General features: G+C 39.2%; 1 protein-coding gene across 1 annotated transcript; it reads right to left on the bottom strand.

Annotated features, from left to right (window-relative positions):
* Window positions 1–13930: 13930 nt before the first annotated feature.
* ACTC1 (actin alpha cardiac muscle 1) lies at window positions 13931–19261 on the bottom strand. Its single transcript, XM_086892864.1, has 7 exons — window positions 19039–19261; window positions 18379–18527; window positions 17143–17467; window positions 16325–16486; window positions 16017–16208; window positions 14602–14783; window positions 13931–14259 (listed from the first exon to the last, which is right to left on the bottom strand). The coding sequence occupies exons 2-7, from the start codon at window positions 18505–18507 to the stop codon at window positions 14116–14118; spliced, it is 1134 nt and encodes a 377-aa protein (XP_086748990.1). The 5' UTR covers window positions 18508–18527; window positions 19039–19261; the 3' UTR covers window positions 13931–14115.
* Between the last annotated feature and the right edge of the window lie 295 nt (window positions 19262–19556).

Genomic DNA, 19556 nt, shown 5'->3' with positions numbered 1-19556 from the left:
GAAATAACTAGGGCAGTCAAGTGATTGACTTGAAAGTAAACTATGTCAGTGAAAAAGCAGGAGCTCGGTAACAAATGCAGAGGGGTTTTAATCCTTCTGTCATTCAAAGATTCTACTGTTGCAATAAAAATTTGTGAAATATATTTGATATTAATTCTATTCCAGATATATGAGATATAAACACATGTTCATGGGTGCACAGAGGTATGTATTTATGCATGTGTGTCCTAGCTGGGGAGTCTTGTGTGGTGAGACAGAAACTATTGAGGGGCAAGGTGCATCAGGTCAGGTTGCAGAGCTGAAAGCCATGGAACTGGATTTGGGCATCAGTGAACAAGAGAAATGGCCAGTGCTCCACCTCTACACTGGGGCAAGGATGGTAGCAAATGTTTTGTGGGGGTGGCTGGACCGATGGAAAGAGACAATTGGCACTGCAGAGGGAAACATTCTGGGCTAATGAATTGTGGCAAGACCTCCCCGCTCAGGTAGCGAAGTTGGCTGTAAAAGTAAATCATGAGATGTGCCCAAGAGCTGGGCTATGGAAGAACACCACAATGGATTGGGCTGCCAGGATTACAGTGTCTCAGGTGGATCTGGACTGACAACATAAGGGTGAATTACTTCTGACTTGGTGGGCCCATGACACCACAGATCATTAGGGAAGAGATGCAACATCCAGACAGGCTCATGACTTAACCATGGACTGTATCTTCCAAATTATCTAAAACTGTGAAACACGTGAATCAATCAGTGAAATCAATCATGTGAAACATGCAGTCAATCAGGCTAAGTGGGTAAAGCCCTGTGGTGCAGGGGATGATGGTAAAAATATAAGTATGGGAGAGCTGGCAGATTGATTACATCACCCTTCCCCAAACCAGCCAAGGTAAGTGCTATGTCCTGACCATGGTAGAAACAACCACAGGATGGTTGGAGACCTACCCTGTGCCTCATGCTACTGCCAAAAACACCATTCTGGGCCTTGAAAAACAAGTCCTGTGTAGACATGGCACTCCAGAAAGAACTGAGCTGGACAATGGAGCTCATTTTCAAAATAACCTCATAGACACCTGGGCCAGAGAGTACGGTACTGATTGGGCGTGTCACATTCTCTAGCATGCACTGGCCTCTGGGAAAACTGGATGGTACAATGGAGTGTTAAAAAGCCACACTGAAAGTAGTGGTGGTGGGACTTTCAAACATTGAGATTTACATTTTAGTGAAAATTAGTTTAAACCTGATTAGTTAACACCTGATTAGTTAATACTACAGGCTTCACCTCTTGAGCTGGCCCTGCTCAGCCAGAACTTGCTTACCACAGAAGGGGATAAAGACCCCACAGAGCCCGTGGGGTATGTGTTAGGGAAGAGAGTGGATTAAGCAAAGGCAAACCATCCATGGGAATTCTTTAGGAATCCTCTTTTATGAGGTTAATGAACTGAGTTAAATTGGTTCTGTGGGGAAAATATTTAAATTCCACGAAATTTTAGACTTTGTCCCAGGTAAGATCCTAGGTAAGAGCTACTGAATTTTGCCTTTCAGTAACTTTTACATATGGACCAATAATATATAGTCATGGATTTGAGAAAAGAATATGACATATTTTTTGGAGTTCATTAAATATTTTTTTAAATTATTTTCAAATTAATCTAAGTTTATAAATATTCAGTAGTATCAGTATTTTAGTCTAGAATCTTTAATCCAGTGTATATAACTACATACTTTTACTGGAAATTACCGATTTATAGACCCAGAATGCTTTCCCAGACCCATCCCAATCATGCATATCTGAAATTTCACAGGTGATGATTTAAACTGACATCTTTGTGAATTCCACAACTGTTTCTAACAAACAGCATCTGCTCAGTGCTGTGCAACATGCTTTGTTTTCATAACACCATTTGTTAATCTTTCCTAAAGAAAAAGATTTCCAGGATGAGTATTTAATTAAATGTTTGTAATGTTTCCATTTCAAAATGAAGCAAAATCAAATTCAGAATATCAATTTATTTTATCCCATAGGAAACTGAATGCTTATCTATAGGTTTTTCAAAAATGTTCATGTTCTCAAATATTCAACTCATATTTTTCAGAATCTCTTAGAGATGGTGTACTTTCAACTATAATGCAGAAATCTGTGACACAAGAAGAGAAAAAGATCAATTCAATCATTCATAAAACATTGTAGGACAGCTGCAAATGTGTGTAATTTATTTCCGTGTTTTTAAGAAAAGACAAATCATCATTATGTGTAATGTTGTCAAAGATTGGAAGTTACAGTTTCTTTTTCTAGATGACAGTGAAACCCACATAATTTCTTGCATAGGTTAGAGTTGCTCAAGGGCTGCACTGATTTATGTACATCCTGTGCAAATCTGTCCTTCCTTGCATCAGGTATTTACTTGCATTTTAGATTTAGAAATTCTAGTCTGCAGTGTTTGTAACCTCTTCCACACTTTCCTGTAAGAATGTGAGGATTGTTTTCCACTGAATAAACTCATCCAAACTATCAGTGATTTATAGAGGAGAAAAAAAAAAATTGTCACTGTACCTTGCTCCATGATTTCATTAATCTAAAGCTGTGTCTGTTCTACAAGTGTAAAACAGCGTGGAGAGATGTGTCTTCCATTACTCCATCCACATCTTTACAACATTCCCAGGAGCTGGGGCCTGGTGTGGGCAGGCTGGCAGCACCAAGCATCTCTTGGAGTCATCCCTGGGCATGTTTCCCACTTGTGCTTGCCCAGCTCCACTCCTTGCTGAGGATCCAGGGAAGATGAAGGGCTACATTACACACCTCTTGTGGGGCTCAACACCTTAACCAGAGCCTGAACCACACAGTCTTTAAGATATTTGTCAGTTGAACTTCAAAAGATGCAACAGAGTGTGACTGTCATATATTTATATTTACATGCAAACAATTAAATGTTTTATATCATAAACACCTTTATCAACTACTGATTTTTTTTCAGTTACTAAGATGTATTTCCAATACTACATCAGGTTTTACCTATGTTTTCTGGGGCTTTTTCAGATTTTCAAACATCTCTTACACCTGTATGTGTCTGTATGTCTGTACCTGCCAGAAGAAAATAAAAGAAATAAAAGAATTATATTTTCTTCAACAACACTTTACATAATATCTTCATTTCACACACAAATTCCTTCATTTCATACACAAAATGACAGAGCCACTCGAATTGTATTCAAGCCCATAAGGAAGTCATACCTCCTAACATGGGACAGAAACTCTCCCTTTTCCCATCCTGATTTACTGCACAGAGCCAGGATGAAACACATTCTTCCTGGCAGACACTTATAAGAATGAATCTGTGAAGCACTTGTTGCATCCCAGAGGCTTCCCTTCGCCTAAAAAGAAAAGAGGGTTTACAGTGAATCAAAAAGACAGAAGGACTAGGACTCCCAAGCTTTTGATGTAATTAAGATTTTCAATGCTTAAAATAGATGAAAATTACACACAAATTTCAGATGGGAATTTCAAGACGTCATGGTGAGACATAGTTCCCCGGTGTTTTCTCAAAACCGACCTTCTTTTGATTTTAAAAAATATAAATCAGTTGATTTCCAGCCCTGGTTTCACTGTATAAATATTTCTATCCTACAGTTTAGTGGACAAAAATCAGGCAAGGTGATTCAAGTATTTTCTGATAAACAGTTAAAGGCTTCATCTGTTTAAAATGTATTTCAATCAGTAATATGTCAAAAAAAGCATAGATGAATTCTTGATCTGCTTTGCTTCATTTCTGAGTTTTGATACATTTAATCATTTTAGCTATTTCCTTGGTGTGAAGGATCAGCCTCGGGACAGAAAGAGTATTACAAAGGGAAAAGGCTCAGAGGAATGCTAGTGCAATGGGGAAAAGAAAAAAATGACAGCCTACCCCACAGGGCTTTAATAAATATTTGTGAGGCATATTTAGTTTAATTACACCAACTAGTTATCAAAGTCCAAAGTCATGCCACCTGAAACGTCAGTGCAAACTGTACCTTGGGCATGAAGGCACAATGCGCAGCAAAAATAAATGTGTGAAATCCAAATGTGACTGCCACAAAAACAAACAAAGCATGAGAGAAAACATGAGCTCAAAGATAGATCAATTAATCCAAAGAACACCAAGTAGACAGGTGGATGAGTCATACACACAGTGTAGGCACAGCTTCTGCTGAATGGAAAATGCAACTTAACACCACCCCGCAGGTTTCACTCTGAAGGACAGTGAGGCCAACAAGAGAGACTAAATTGGTGTCAAGCCTGATTGGGTACCTGCACCATGATTGTAAAAACATTCTCACACTGGAGGGAGTGAGGTCTGAGTTTCCCCTTTTGAAAGTCATTCTTCTTATCATCAGCACTTCTCAATAATGTGATTTTCTTCAGGTTTTATGATTGGGGTTGGGGCAGGAGGAAGTATAATGTAAAGACATTGATTTTGACATCATAAATAAAATACAATGCTTTCTTTTCACTAGGAGGGTTGGTCAGAGAAATATATCGAGTGTATATATCAAAAGAAATAAATTAAAGATATTTAATTGTTTGTTTCCCAGCAGCAGGGAAAAACAGTCTTTCCAGAACTAGGAAGTGCCAGCATACTTGCTTCACAGGGCATGATGATTGTCCTGCAGAGACCTATCACAGCTGCCTCTGAAACAAATCAAGCATGTTGCTACAGTGGCTGTAATTAACTTGTTGAAATATTTTTATTTTTCATTAAGCGAATGTGTAGATAAGAAAACCAAATCACAATACACACAGAAAAGGAAAAGTTGAAGAAGTGCATAACCCAAATTCTAAGTGGTCTTCTGTGACTGGGTATTGTCTCCTTACTTAAGAGAGTGCAAAAGTGTTTCTTATGTATGATATTTATAATGAAGATCATTTTCTCAAAAGACAGAGAGTATATTCAGAGGTATGCATCAGGCTGCACTAGAATCTAGATTGACAGAAATATCCACACAAAGTGCCTTTTCACAAAGACAAAGGGTATATCCACTTGATTGTTTTTAGCCATTATATTCAGTGGTTGATTAGAAGCATGCACTGGAGATTTACAGCATGGAAGGGAAAAAAAAACTGTTTTGGAAAATAGCCATACCCTCACCTACTAGACAGCCCTACTAGTATCATCAGCTTCAAAGCAAGAGCAGAGTTTGGATTTATCTCACCTGAGAATTTGGGCCCTTTTTCTTTCCTTTTCTTCATTTTTTTTTTTTCTTTTCTTTAATGAACCTAAGAATATTGTGCAGCCCTTTTGTTCCACATTTAAGTTATATCTGAAGTTTTAGTCCTCCAAAGAAATACTCACTGAAGCAAAAATACTTTAGACTCTTGAAGAGATTTTTCAAGAGGTCAGCTTACCTATGATTTGTGTAAATTTTAAATCATTATAGAAATGGTTGAAGTTGGACACAGTACCCCTCATTCCCTAGCCCACTTCCCTCCACTGCTTTCACCAAGCAAATTGTGCTTTTGGAAAGACCAGGTAATTTGGAAGAGAATAGCAAATGAATGTGAAGGGTTCATGTCATGAGCTAACAGCAGGAGTGACTTGTGACACACAGGTCTTGTTGATACCCAGGAATTTCACTATATTTCACTCTTCAGTGCCATCTGCTGTAACCAGATGCATTCAAAAACTTAAGAGATAATCAAATAGCCAGTCTCAATATCTGCATGGCAGGGAAATTATCTAACTCTAGGCTTAGGTCTGTCCTATAAGGCTAGAATCCCATTAAGGAATCAAGCACACGCATCATTGTCAAAGATTAAGAACTTGGTCACAACTATGGACACATTCTTTCAACTTTTCCCTGAATTTCTTAAGCTGTAGCAAAATACCCATTCCTCAGTTTACACCCATGAGAATTGTTCTTTGGGCACCACAACACCTCCTCCAGCCAAGCAGGGACAGAACTGCACCTGCTGGTGTGACTTGAGAGCAGCTGTCTGTTTCATGTTCACCCTTGTGAACTTGGGAAAGAGAAGTCAAGAAACAATATCTTCCAAGGGACAAATTTGGTTTGGGCTCCTAGACTCCATAAACCTAAAGTTGTAAGACAGTGGCAAAGCCTTTATCTCCTCTATCACCATCCACTGAAGCTGCTTCATTAGATGAGGAAAATATAGCTCCATTAAACATTGTATTATCTTAATGTCTTTTCTGCAGTTATTGCAAAGAAACAAATGATGACTTTTGTGTGTTTCTTAGAACAAGTGTACAGTGTGATTGATGATATCAATTCTGTCCTTCAGGATGTAGACAGAACTCTAAAGCTCAGAGTCCTAGAGAACAAACAACTTTCTGCAGAAGTAATTTTTCCAACAGGAATTCTACAGTTGCACATCACAAGTTACATAATGCATTTTCCAATGGAACATTTCAGAAGATTCATGTACATTTTGTCTGTGTGAATGACATGCCATAGAGTCATAGAATCATAGAGGTTGGAGATGATCCCCAAGATCATCAAATCCAACCTTTGCCCAAATATCACCACTAAACTATAACACAAAGTGTTACTCCATGATCTGTTTTTTGTTAATTTTAGGACACAAAAACATTGATAAGGACTCCATTGCCCTGGAGGCTATAGACAGACACACTGAAAAATTTCCTATGCATAAACCCTTTTAGTCTAAATAGTCAAGATAAAGTAAATGCACAAAAACCATATTTTTTCCTTTTTTCATACTGAGAAATTCCAGCCAGTAGCACCTGCAGTGCATTTCCAGAATGGAGAGTGCTGTAGGTTTAGCAAAGAACCACCAGCAGTTTGTTGGGTTTTGTATAGCAGTATTTATCTGTTCTGTGGTATTTGTGGCATTCTCTATACTTAGATTGGCAAATGCCACAAATTCCATGATAAATTTAAACACTGTGAGTGATAAATGTCAAGCTTTTAATAGCACCCACTGTCCCTCTGTCACCACATGACCCTATTAGGAGACTGCACAATCACTATCTCTGTGTAATTTCTTACACAAGAAATAGCCTTACAGCATTTTCAATGGCAAGATATTTGCTTTGCATAAGCAATGGAACTCTTTGCATATCTCTTGCAATAAGAAGAGCCTGCAGGATACTTACTGTTCCTGATGATTTCATGTGCTTTTTATTTACAAAAATAAGGTGTGTGTAGTTTCCTATTTCTGTTAGGTGCCAGTACAATGGTCAGATTTCACAATCTTAATCTAAATGAAATGTCAGAAAAAGTTTGATGACAACAAGTTTCATCAGAAGAAAAAGTCTACAAAACTGTTGCTGCAGCCAGTAAAATGCAGAATGTGACACCAGACATCACATAAGTTTTCTCTGGGCATTTTATACACTTTCAGCAGTATATGATGTATTAAGGTTACATCTAAAAATCTTTGTGGCACTTTTTGACTGCAGATTGTAAGAAGGAAAGAGTATTTCACATTGTCACTAAAAACACTCCTGATCTCAGAATTACAAAGTTCTGAGGTTTTCCTCCGAGCACAAAAATAAATTAGGAATTAACTTCTGTCTTAGGAAAAAGGCTACAAAACATTCACACTTTTGTCTTACTAAAATACCTCTGTGATGTTTCTGAGCAGAAATATTTTCCTTTCCAACTTCAACTATGCTAATACTCCAGAGAGGGGTACTCATTTGCTGTGTGGTACAGACATAGTCTCTGAAACTTGTTACCAAGTAAGGGATGCTCTTCCATTCCAAAGTTAAAGAGAAGGCTTAGGGCAAATATTTGTATGCATAAATATGCACAAATATGCATAAATATATTTCTGTGTGTATGTATGTATGTATGTATGTATGTATGTATAGATAGATAGATAGATAGATAGATAGATAGATAGATATAGATATATGTTATTACAGCAAAAAAAATTTGGAGAATCCAGAAACAAATGTATGAAAGAAAATATCACCATCAATAGCATAATAACTCATTTTCCTATGTACACTGAAGATATCAATTCCATGCAAGTCTTTTTCAAATTCCATTCAATTTAACTGTCAAAGCATATGGGAAAAAGATCAGAAGCTGCTGCATTACTGCAGTTTGTCTGGTTGCCATACAGAGATGAGCTGCACAAGAGAGCTCAATTCAATTAAAAATATATCTAAAATTATTTCCACACTAGCAAGACTAGTAAGGCCTAAGAGCACTTTTGTAAATTATTGCATCACATATTAAAACTTCTATTTTTACAATACCTTCTTTTATAAGTTAAAGGTGTATCTGGGCATTTTGTAGTAACTGACAATGGATTGGGACATTTAATATTAAATAGCAACTACATATTCATCCCTGAAAGCACATTTTGCTTTTTAAATATGGATCAAAAAAATCATTAAGCACTTCTAAGAATAAAACTATTTTATTTATTTTATTATTTTATTTTATTTTATTTTATTTTATTTTATTTTATTTTATTTTATTTTATTTTATTTTATTTTATTTTATTTTATTTTATTTTATTTTATTTTATTTTATTTTATTTTATTTTATTTTATTTTATTTTTCTCATTTCCTCACATACAAACAGGCTGCCTGCTATGAGTCCAGTGCTTTAATGATGAGGGGGACAATATGGTAATGAACATGAATTCACTGCCAATGCTGAATTAGTAACTCAACTGGTTAATGACATTAATTTCAATAATCAGTTACTCAAATTGTCCAACTATTAGATCATGAAGTCAGGAGTTTAGCACAAGAATGATGTCTGCTGATTAACCTGTAGTAGAAGACTGGGAAGGAGATGATTCCTTGTAATCTTTTACCCAAAGTAAATTTACAGATGCAGAATGTCCTTGATTTATCTGGTGGAAAACAACATTTTCTTGTAGGTGGTGTTTCTTGACAAGGAAGAATCACCCAGTTTAGGTGCTAAATTCAAGACATAATTCATGCTAAAGAAGTAAAGTGGTTTTTTTTTTTCCTTATGACTTGTTCAGTGGTTTGTCTTTAAAATCTGCTGAGATTTCTATTTCTGCAAGAACTCTTCTCCCATCTGACTTACCAGAAATCAGAGCATTGTAAACATACATATACACACAGACCCAAAGCAGATCATTTTCTTGTTTAAGATTAATGATTCTTACTCTCTTTAGGTATAGGGTTTGTTTCTTTGGTTTTTTTTTAATATAAAATAGTGACTGTTTTTGCAGATGGAAGTCTGTGTCTTGAAAGTAATTTATATAATCAAAATGAAAAAATAAATAAGATTTAATGTGAAATTTATTGCCAGAACTCATCTATTACATAAACATGAGGATATGGCTTGTATTCCCTAAATAGAAATAAATAAATAATAATAAATAATTTTTAAAAAAAATAAATAAAAATTCCTTGACAGCAGATACTGTAAAATCACTGTGTTTCTGGATGCTGTGGGAGATGTTCCCACAACTCCTGGCCCAGCACTATGTGCCCCCCAGCCCCTTTCCTTCCCAGAGGACAATCAGCTACACCTCCCATGTGCCTGCTGAGGCGGCCACAGCCAGCTACAGAGAGCTGTGGGAGGGGGATACCTGTGTGGCAGGAGGGGCTGGGCTGCTGCATTCCTGCTCTTTCTATTACAGCTGGAGTTGGAGGGCCCCTCTAACATCCAGGAGCTCCTTGATTTCCCTCCCTTTGAGCAGCACCTTTTTGCAAAAGCATGTCCAGGAGCCACAGTGTAACTCCTAAGGCGTTTGGGACCCCTTGGAAAGAAAGCTCACGTAGTCCTCATTATCATTGACAATAATAATGTCAATGATAATGTTAATCACTCTTTCTGGTGATCTAAACCTGATTAAGGACTCAGAACTAATCTTTAAGCTCTTTCTTACTGCCTTGCTACCTTCATCTCATTTGGTGTCTTCCCAGACTTATTATATCGTTTACATGTTATACAAATCTATGTCAATAAAGATTTAAGCTGTGCCTCATCCACTTTTTTCTCTGTATGAATATATATCTCCTGCTTAAAAAATGTTTCTAAAATGCAATTCATCTTCTCTACAAGAGCATACTACCCTGTGTTTGGTAGAAAACATATATATTTTATTTTGTGAATTCCATCTTTATGATGAAACATGAAATTCCCACCAGATATATTAATTTGTGCTAATGCTTACTATATTAATTTCATCCAATATTATTCACACAGGACAGCTTAATCATAAATTAAACCCATCCTTTAAACATATAACAGCATGACAACGTTCTTCCAATAATTAACATTTCTGATTGCTTACTTTTTGTGTTTCAGTAACTGTAGCCATCCTCAGGACAAAAACCAAAGATAATTGGTAGTATATTAACTTCCTGAATTGCTTCTTTCTGAACTGTAATGAGTAAGATTTACTAATCACTCAATCTTATAATATTTTATTTTCTTTCTTGTGTTTTAATAATGACAAAGACTTCTGACACAGGCTGCTTCAGGGTAGAACAGACAATCTCTGCCCAGGTCTCATATACAGTTATCCAACCAGCAGGGTTTTATCTATTTTTTTTTCTATTTTAGTGTTAGTATTGTAGATTAATCCAACTGTCACATTTATTTAAAGTCACTTAATGATTTCTAAGTATAAACCCCTCTCATTCTATAATAAAAAAATTATCACTCTACAGAATTCAATTACTCAAGCCAAAAATTTTCCTATTAGTGCTTTCCCTCAGGCTGACTTTCTTAAAGCTTTAGCTAAAACAGCCTTTTAAGAGAAGATTAGTACAAAGTAGACAACTCTATCAAATTTATGACTCTGTTACCAATTTGTTAAGGAAACCTTAAGCACAAATGAGTTCTGAAACATCTCCTTATTTCCTGTAAAAAAAACCAAACCAAACCAAACCATCTTTTTAAGCAGAAACACGATGTTTTCAGATCCTTAGCACATACTTAATGTAGATATCAAAACCATTGTGTTTTGATCATAGTTCTCAATACCTCTCAAACTCCAACATGCTTGTCAGTCTGCAAGGAAAGTTTTCTGCAAGGTCTGAGGGTCAGCCAGCAGTGGTAATACCTCCATGCCCTTCAGTCAAAAGCAAAAGTATTGGGCAGTGTTGTTCTGGCTGCCAGAACAGGCAATAAGATTTTGTCTCAGCTCTTACTGGTGTTTGTCAGTATTTCTTAATACTATTTAGCCCTTCTTACTGAATAAATCTTCTTTATCTATCTTAAAAATCACGTCAGGCTGACTTCCACAGAATTCCTTCCACTCCATTTTACATACAGAGCAGAAAGGAGCTGCAAAGTCAAACAACCAGACACCCTTCAGTGTGGCAGGCAGATCTTTTGCCACGTATTCACACTGCCTTTCAAAATGTGTGTGTTGAATCTATAATTTGGTAAACATTAATTTTCATTCTTCCATTGAAAGGGCATCTCATCAAAAGCAGTGAAGGTTAGCTGGGTTCCTTTAGTCTTCAAATTAATGTCAATGTCTTCGTTAGCTGAGGTGTTTCAGAGGTGAAGATTGTTGACCACAACAGGGTTTGGGTACAGATATTTTTTAATCTACCTTTTTCAAGCAAATACCCAAAACAGTTTTACCTATCATATAGGTGCTCTGCAGTCAGTTTCTGCATCCCATTCCACTATCTTCATTTTGCATGCAAAATATATAAGACATTAAGCCTTGTAAAACGTAAACAGAAGGCAAAAGGTAACAGTGGCCTCTCTTATCAGTTTTTTGAATCCTGGACTATGTGACTTAATATTCAAATTCCTCTCAATCAAATTAGATCTAGTTTTGCTTCCAGAAAGAGTTATTATAATTCCCATGTAAATAAATTACTAGTTTTCACTGCACTGAATGAGAACAGATAATTTTCAATGGCCAAATATGGGACTATTGCACTAAAAACTAATGCACCTGGAAAAACGCTGTAAGAAGAGGAAAAGGGGAAGGCATTGATATTTTTTTAGTCCTGTCCTACCTATATGCAAGCACATGACTGTTTTGTACAATCCTTGCTTCTCATATCCATTTCCACAAACTGTGAATTACAAACCCCAAAATGTCTGTGGAAGGAATGTTTCCATCAGTCCTGTAATCGGTGGCTTCCTTCAATTCCCTGCTCATGCCCACACGCTGAATCCCTGATCAGAGCCGTGAATGTGGTGCCAACTGTTGCCTGCCATTCCTGACCCATCAGCCAAGGCAGGCATCCACCAGGGCTCACTTTGCATGCCCTTTGCATACTTGCTTAACGTTTTAAGCTCTAATTAGTTGCGATTTATGTCCAGCATCACCACATTAATTCACACTAATACCTGAGATAACCTTTGTGCCCAGCCAAATCTTTCAAATTAGCAAGGAAGTCAAGCAAAAAAAAGTGCAATTGTTCTAAACAACAATATGCAAAAGTCATTGGTAAACATCTGTGTTGCTCAGACATCTGGAAGAGTTCCCATGTTTTCAAGACATACAAAATTTCTCCATGGTGTGAACTTCGGAATAATTATCTTCTTTGGGAATCTTCTTGAGAATGGTGGAGGCTGTTGACTTTGCCTTAAAAGATTCACAGGTTAACAAATCTGTATTTTAACATGGCAAGGCCTATTTGCAGCAACATTTCAGTAATACTGTGTGCAGTATTAGAATGAGTATTTCACATTTATGTTTAACTTTTCATACTGTTAAAATTTCATTTTTATGTTTGCCTAAAATATTTAAACAAATGTCCAAATTGTAAAAAGTTTTACATGTCATATTTCTGTTTAAAATTTTTAATATTTGACAATTCCATCCAATTTCTCTGCCCAACCCCAAAAATATCTAGAAACATTTTAATATTTCAATTGCAAGGGGATGGTAGGAAATTACAGTGGTCCCCCAGTAAAATGCCTTCTAATGATAAGTAAATTGGGGGCAAACATTAAATATATCTTCATATTTTTGAAAGAGTAGAATTAATTTTATATAATAACAGATCACATCTAATGACTATTTTAACGTCTTTCAGGAAAATAAGAGCAAAGAGGAACAGAAAGTTTCCCAACAAATGTGTAAACTATTTTTTTTAATTAGCACTGGATTGAAAAAAGTAGTATAAAGTCTTACCTTCTCAAGCAGCTCTGGTAAACTCAGCTAATGAAATATATACAGAGCTTGATATGTGCTTTAACTGATTTCCTAGATCAAACTTATGTGTATTCCAGTTTGTACATAGTTCAAACTATGACACTGGTTCCATTACTTTTATGAAAATGTCCCAGATCATTCTGTACTTCCCTTTTTAGTTACTACTTCTTAAAAAAAAAAATTAAAAAAAATCAGAGATCCCAGTTATAAGAAATCTTGGTGAGGAGCACAAATGCCCATGGAAAGTGTGCAGTTTATGATTGTGGTATCTGGGTCAAATAGCAAGAAAGTATAGCAAAGTTTAAGGATTAAAAATTGCCTAAGACATATGAATGATGGTGTGAAAATAATTGTGATTGTAACAATTGTAGGTTTAAACAGCAAAAGTTTGATTCTTGTGCATTAGTACAATAAAGACTTCACTTCTTTATCTCTGGCTTTGAAGAGACAGGGGAAGATGAGTAAGATGTCAGTTTCAATTAATGGTTTGTCATAAATATTTATAGCCCACGGAAAACAATTGCATGACTCTTTAGGATTGAGCTAATTATTTATAAATCACAGTCTAAATGTATTAACATAATCCTTTCACAGAAGCTTTGGCTTTTAATAAATGAATACTAAAATGTCTGTGCTACAATAAATGTGATAGAGAATCTTTCTAAACTGAGTATGAGAGGTTTCCTTTCACTTGTTCCACTTACTGGGTCTACCCTAAGGCCTTTTCTTTATCAGCCTTGAAATACATCGCTTTTTTTGTTCCAAGTTTCAAAATTAAATCCCAGGGGTTTAGTCTCGTTTTTCTGACCGAAAAATACTTAAAATAAAACAAAAGACAATAATTTGTAGGTTGCAAGTCCCAGATCTCGTTTATTTATAAAGCAATAAATATTAGAAGCACAAATAAATTGCACGGGTGTGTAAACAAACTGTACAATGACTGAAGAGTTCGGGAAGGTTTGCCAGAAGACTCCAAGAAGCATATTGTCGTCATCCTGAGTGGGAAGTAAATTGAGGGGGGAAGTGCTTAGAAGCACTTGCGGTGTACAATGGATGGACCAGCTTCATCATACTCCTGTTTACTGATCCACATTTGCTGGAAGGTGGACAGAGATGCCAGAATGGAGCCACCAATCCAGACAGAGTACTTGCGTTCAGGAGGGGCAATGATCTAGGATAAAGAAAAGGAACAAAATCCTCATTTCTGAGCAATGAATCCATATGCTACAGGCCACTAGATATTTACTTAAGCAACTAAAGAACTCTATAATGGTATTGATCTTCAGCAGCTCTTACAATACATGTAACATATTAAAAATATCTGTAATTATATTTTCTTCTTTTCTAACACTTGTTTCTAACCAACATAATTATTTAATTCTGATTAAATGGAATTTCCGCGCATCAGTTCATCAGCTGTTAATCTCATTTTTGAGTTGTTCCTATAACCCAGTTTAATTGAAGCGGACATTGTCTCCATCTTTATCCACATTTCATAACACAAATTCCCTACCTTGATCTTCATAGTGCTAGGAGCAAGAGCAGTGATTTCTTTCTGCATGCGATCAGCGATGCCAGGGTACATTGTTGTACCACCCGAGAGGACGTTGTTAGCATAGAGGTCCTTACGGATATCAATGTCACACTTCATGATGCTGTTATAGGTAGTTTCATGGATACCAGCAGATTCCATACCTTGAGAAAAAAAAAAAAAAAGACAGTAGGCCAGAGAATTATACAAGAGCTCTCCATGAAACGAAACTGTGGCATTTCTCATCATTAATATGAACTTCTGTGGCCTTTTTCTAGTAAAAATGCTTCCTGGTTATAAAGTGTTACAGAAAAATATTAAAAAATAGAATCACAAAACTAATTTAGGAAGTGAACATTATTTGTTAGAAAAGGTAAGAGTCATAATGCATGTGCAAAGGCAAGAGACTCAAAATATACAGTAAGATAACAAGTAAACACGTGAGATAAACTCATTTAGTATATGGCAATGGAAGAAGGGTAACAAGAACAGAAAATGTGAGTATGGGTTTAGGTCAGGCTCACTAAAAACATTAGTTGAATGTGCTAAAGACAGCAAATGAAGACAATAGAAATAGTTGAACTGAAGAACTAAAGAAATAAAGCTAAAGAAGACAATAGTAGTTCTTCAGTTAGTATACTATTCAGAATCATCAAAGCAAGACATAACTGTGACACAGAATAAGATATTGGTACTTGATGGACAGAAAAAAGAAACAAGAAGCAAGTGTTTGTAGGTTGCTCTCCAATTTGTTAATTTTAACAGGTGTTTCCTGAAAGGGCTGACATTGGATCCATGGTAAGATGTCAGCTGATGAACAACTGCACGCACAGCTTGGGACTTAAGAGTATAAGCATTTGCTGTATCCGTCAGCTGCGTGCACAAACAGCAAGGCTTACCATCCCCACCATGGCAATGCTAATTACAGGGTATATAAATATACACACACCTTCACTCCATGTCCTTCCCCTCTCTGACACTTTACTTCTTCATGGAAATAGATACTGTTTAGAGTGTGAGCCTTACAAATACAGCACTGAAGGCTATTCTTGCTGTCAGTGACATAGAATCATAAAATGTCTTGAGTTGGAAGGCACCCACAAAGATCATGGAGTCCAACTCCTTAATGATGATACTGTAACTGTATGTTTTTTCGTTAAAAAATTGCGACCCTAAAACTTGATCTAAAACTCGCAACAAGAGCCTGGAACTCAGCTAATTAGCAGATGAGCTCACATCAAGCCCATCTTACAGGAACCAAATGATATAAATTATTATTCATTCCTGTTTGATTTTGTGCCAAATTTAGGTAAGCAGGGAGAGGAGCGGGGCACCTCCCAAACCTTCTGATTCATTCATACCTCCTACAGAAAGGAGAATTTCCTGGGAACACTTACCAATAAAGGATGGCTGGAATAAGGTTTCAGGGCAGCGGAAACGTTCATTACCAATTGTGATCACTTGACCATCAGGCAATTCATAGCTCTTTTCCAGAGAGGAGGAAGAGGCAGCAGTGGCCATTTCATTCTCAAAGTCCAGTGCAACGTAGCACAATTTCTCTTTGATGTCACGAACAATCTCACGTTCGGCTGTAGGTACAGGAAAATCATATCAAGCTTTGGATAAGCACAATACTAGAGAAGACGATCAGCCAAGAGAGATGTGAGGATTTTCATAGCAGAGAAAAGCTGAAGGAAGGACTGACCTGTTGTGACAAAGGAGTAGCCGCGCTCCGTGAGGATCTTCATGAGGTAGTCAGTCAGATCCCTGCCAGCCAGATCCAGACGCATGATAGCGTGAGGCAAAGCATACCCTTCATAAATAGGTACATTGTGGGTGACACCATCTCCGGAATCCAGAACAATACCTGGCAGAGAAATGGCAGAGAGCAGCTGCAATCACCTAGCAAATGCTTAGAGCCCTTACACACAGGAAGGAGCGAGAAACACAACAAAGTAAAGGATTTTTCAGGCAGGATAAAGTAGCATAGTTCTTTTTTGGTCACAAAGATCTTTCCAATTCTTTCTGCCTTTGTTTGCCTGGACATGCCCGTGGGGTGTGAATTTTCCCACAGAATAGTCGCTCCATACATATTTTAAATTAATCCATAAGACCAGTCTTCCACCACTACTACCCTGAGCAGTAAGAATATTTGCAATAGTGACTGTCTTGATCTGATAATGGGCATCTTTTGGTCCAGTTTAAACCCTTAAACTGGTGTAACACTTCTGTAACTGCAGTATCCCAATGGGAATATCTCCTTATTTGCACCACACCAAGCAATGGCACAGTCAGTTCCATGGTGCCTCTCCAAAAGCCATGTAAATTGTCTGTGGAAAGAACTATATAGACTTATTTTGTACTGGCTTTTATGCTACTGTTATCATTAATTACTATAAACTAAAAATACCTATTTTTCTGTAAATTGAATGAGTTATGGTGTGTTTTCCTATTTGAAATGGAAAGGAAGGAGAGCTCCTGCAAGGAAATAGAATGTACATGGTGTTTACTTGTTTGTTTTACCTGTTGTACGGCCAGAAGCATACAGGGACAGGACAGCCTGGATTGCCACATACATAGCAGGTACGTTGAAGGTCTCAAACATTATCTGGGTCATCTTTTCACGATTAGCTTTAGGATTCAAGGGGGCTTCTGTGAGCAAAGTAGGGTGTTCCTCAGGGGCCACACGGAGTTCATTGTAGAAAGTGTGGTGCCAGATCTTTTCCATATCATCCCAGTTGGTGATGATGCCGTGTTCAATTGGATATTTCAAAGTAAGGATACCTCTTTTGCTCTGAGCTTCATCACCCACATAGGAATCTTTTTGACCCATACCAACCATAACGCCCTGAAAGAGAAGAAAACACAGAAAAGCGTTATTTGAGGAAGACAACATCACAGAGCCCAAACAATTACATCACAGAGAACTGGCCTGAAGCTGAGCCAGGGGAGGTTTAGGCTGGATATTTGAAAAAGGGTCTTCACCCAGGGGGTGACTGGTCACTGGAACAGGATCCCCAGGGAAGTGGTCACAGCACCAACCCAAGAAGAATTTGGACAACTGTCTCATGGTGAGACTCCCAAGGGTATCCCATGCAGGGCCAGGAACTGGACTTTGGTGAACCTTGTTGGTCCCTTCCAAGCCAGGATATTCTATGATTCTACAATTCTAACTATCTTATTTTCAGGAAAGGTACAAACAGTCACACCCCTGAAAGATTGTTTGGGAAAATAAATTTAACATTATTAAAATATTAAGTCAATAGAATCCGAGGTGTTCTCATAACATCTTTTTTCCTTCGATGAGGTGAATGGATTTTTCCCTATTTATAATACACCTCTTATTTTCAATTGTTTCCTTTTGGTCCAAAAATTTGACTGAAAATAAGCTGCACAGTATCACGAGCAGGAAAAGGAGCTTGGAAACAGGAAGATACAGAGGGAAATTAGCATTCCAGTGATCGAAGATACTTCATATAATTATGCAGCCTCAGCAGTAATACATTAATATATCCAGGATAAAAAAAAAAAAAATACAAATTGCAAAAGTTTTCATAAAAAAAAATAAAAATAATAAAAAATTATGAACTTTTTAGTGGCCAGATCTGGGAATGAATCACCACTACTATCGCAAGAGGTGAGCAGACGAGAGGGCAGGGTATTTGGGGCAGGGCAAATACTGAGGGAAGGGGAAAGTGGAAGCGATGCCTAGAGAGAGGGAGATGCTCCCTCCTGCCTCGGTCCTGCCTCTGAATTTACCTGGTGCCTCGGGCGACCGACGATGGACGGGAAGACGGCCCTGGGGGCATCATCTCCGGCAAAGCCCGCCTTGACCAGCCCCGAGCCATTGTCGCACACCAGCGCGGTGGTTTCCTCGTCGTCACACATGTTCGGAAGGATGCGCGAAGCTGGAAAAGAGCGCGGCGGCGCGTTCAGAGCCCCGCGGGCAGCCCCTGCGCGCCCTCCCGCCCGCCATCCCGGAGGGCACCGCCGGGTCGGGAGCGGGAAATTTGAGCCGTCCCGGGAGGATGCTCGACGGCTCGGGGGCAGCTCTGAACGGGATCCGCCAGACGCTTTCTCCTCCGCGCTTTAAAAATCATCCCAGCTTGGAAGACGCTCAATTAGGGCGTCATTAGCGGATCCCCCTGGCCGGCCGCGGATCGAAAAGGGAGGGAAAGCTCTTTGAACGGCAGAGTTCTGTCCTGCCCAGAGCGCTCCGCGGGCGGCCAGGCCGGAGCTGCGCGGGGCCGGGCGGTGTCCCCGGCAGCAGCAGCGTTCAGCCGGGAGCTGCAGGGCCCGAGCTCCGGCTGCACCTGCACGACCGGCGCTGCCTCCCGTCCATCCCTCCCACGTCTCCCGTCCCGTCCCGTCCCACCCGACACCTCCCCGCCCGCCCCTCGGGGCCGCCGCGCTACTCACCGGAGCGGCACCGGCGGGGCAGCGGGCGAGACCCTGGCTGCCGGCTCGGCGGAGACGCCCCAATTTATACCCCCCGAGGGGCAGCGTCGTCCGGGGCCGCGGCGGGCCGGGGCAGCCACCTTCTCCTTATTTGGTCGGCCCCGCGGCACGGAGCGGCCGCGCAGCCATGAATGGAGCCGGGCCGGCCCCGGCGCGCCCGGCCCATGTAAGGCAGGCGCGGGGCAGCGCGGCCCCGGCCGCCGCATGGCCAAATAGGGAGCCCAGCGCAGCCCCCGGGGGTCAGCGCCGCCGGGCAGGGCCGGGCAGGGGCCGGGAAAGGGCCGGGAAAGGGCCGGGAAGGGGCCGCAGAGCCCGCAGAGCCCGCAGCCCGGCTCGGCCCCCGGGGTCAGCAGCCGCCGGAGCCCCGCCAGGTGCGGCGCCTCCGACTCGTGATGCTCGGCCTTGGCGGAGGGTGCGAGGGAAGCCGCACGGGTGTTTCTTCTCCCGCTTTTTCATTTTTCCACCAAAATAAAAAAAAA

Source organism: Cyanistes caeruleus, chromosome 6 (genome assembly GCF_971803275.1).
Source record: "Cyanistes caeruleus chromosome 6, bCyaCae1.hap1.1, whole genome shotgun sequence".
Classification (NCBI taxonomy): Eukaryota; Metazoa; Chordata; class Aves; order Passeriformes; family Paridae; genus Cyanistes; species Cyanistes caeruleus.
The sequence above is the reverse complement of the archived record's forward strand: the minus strand, read 5'-3'. Positions and strand labels throughout refer to the sequence as shown.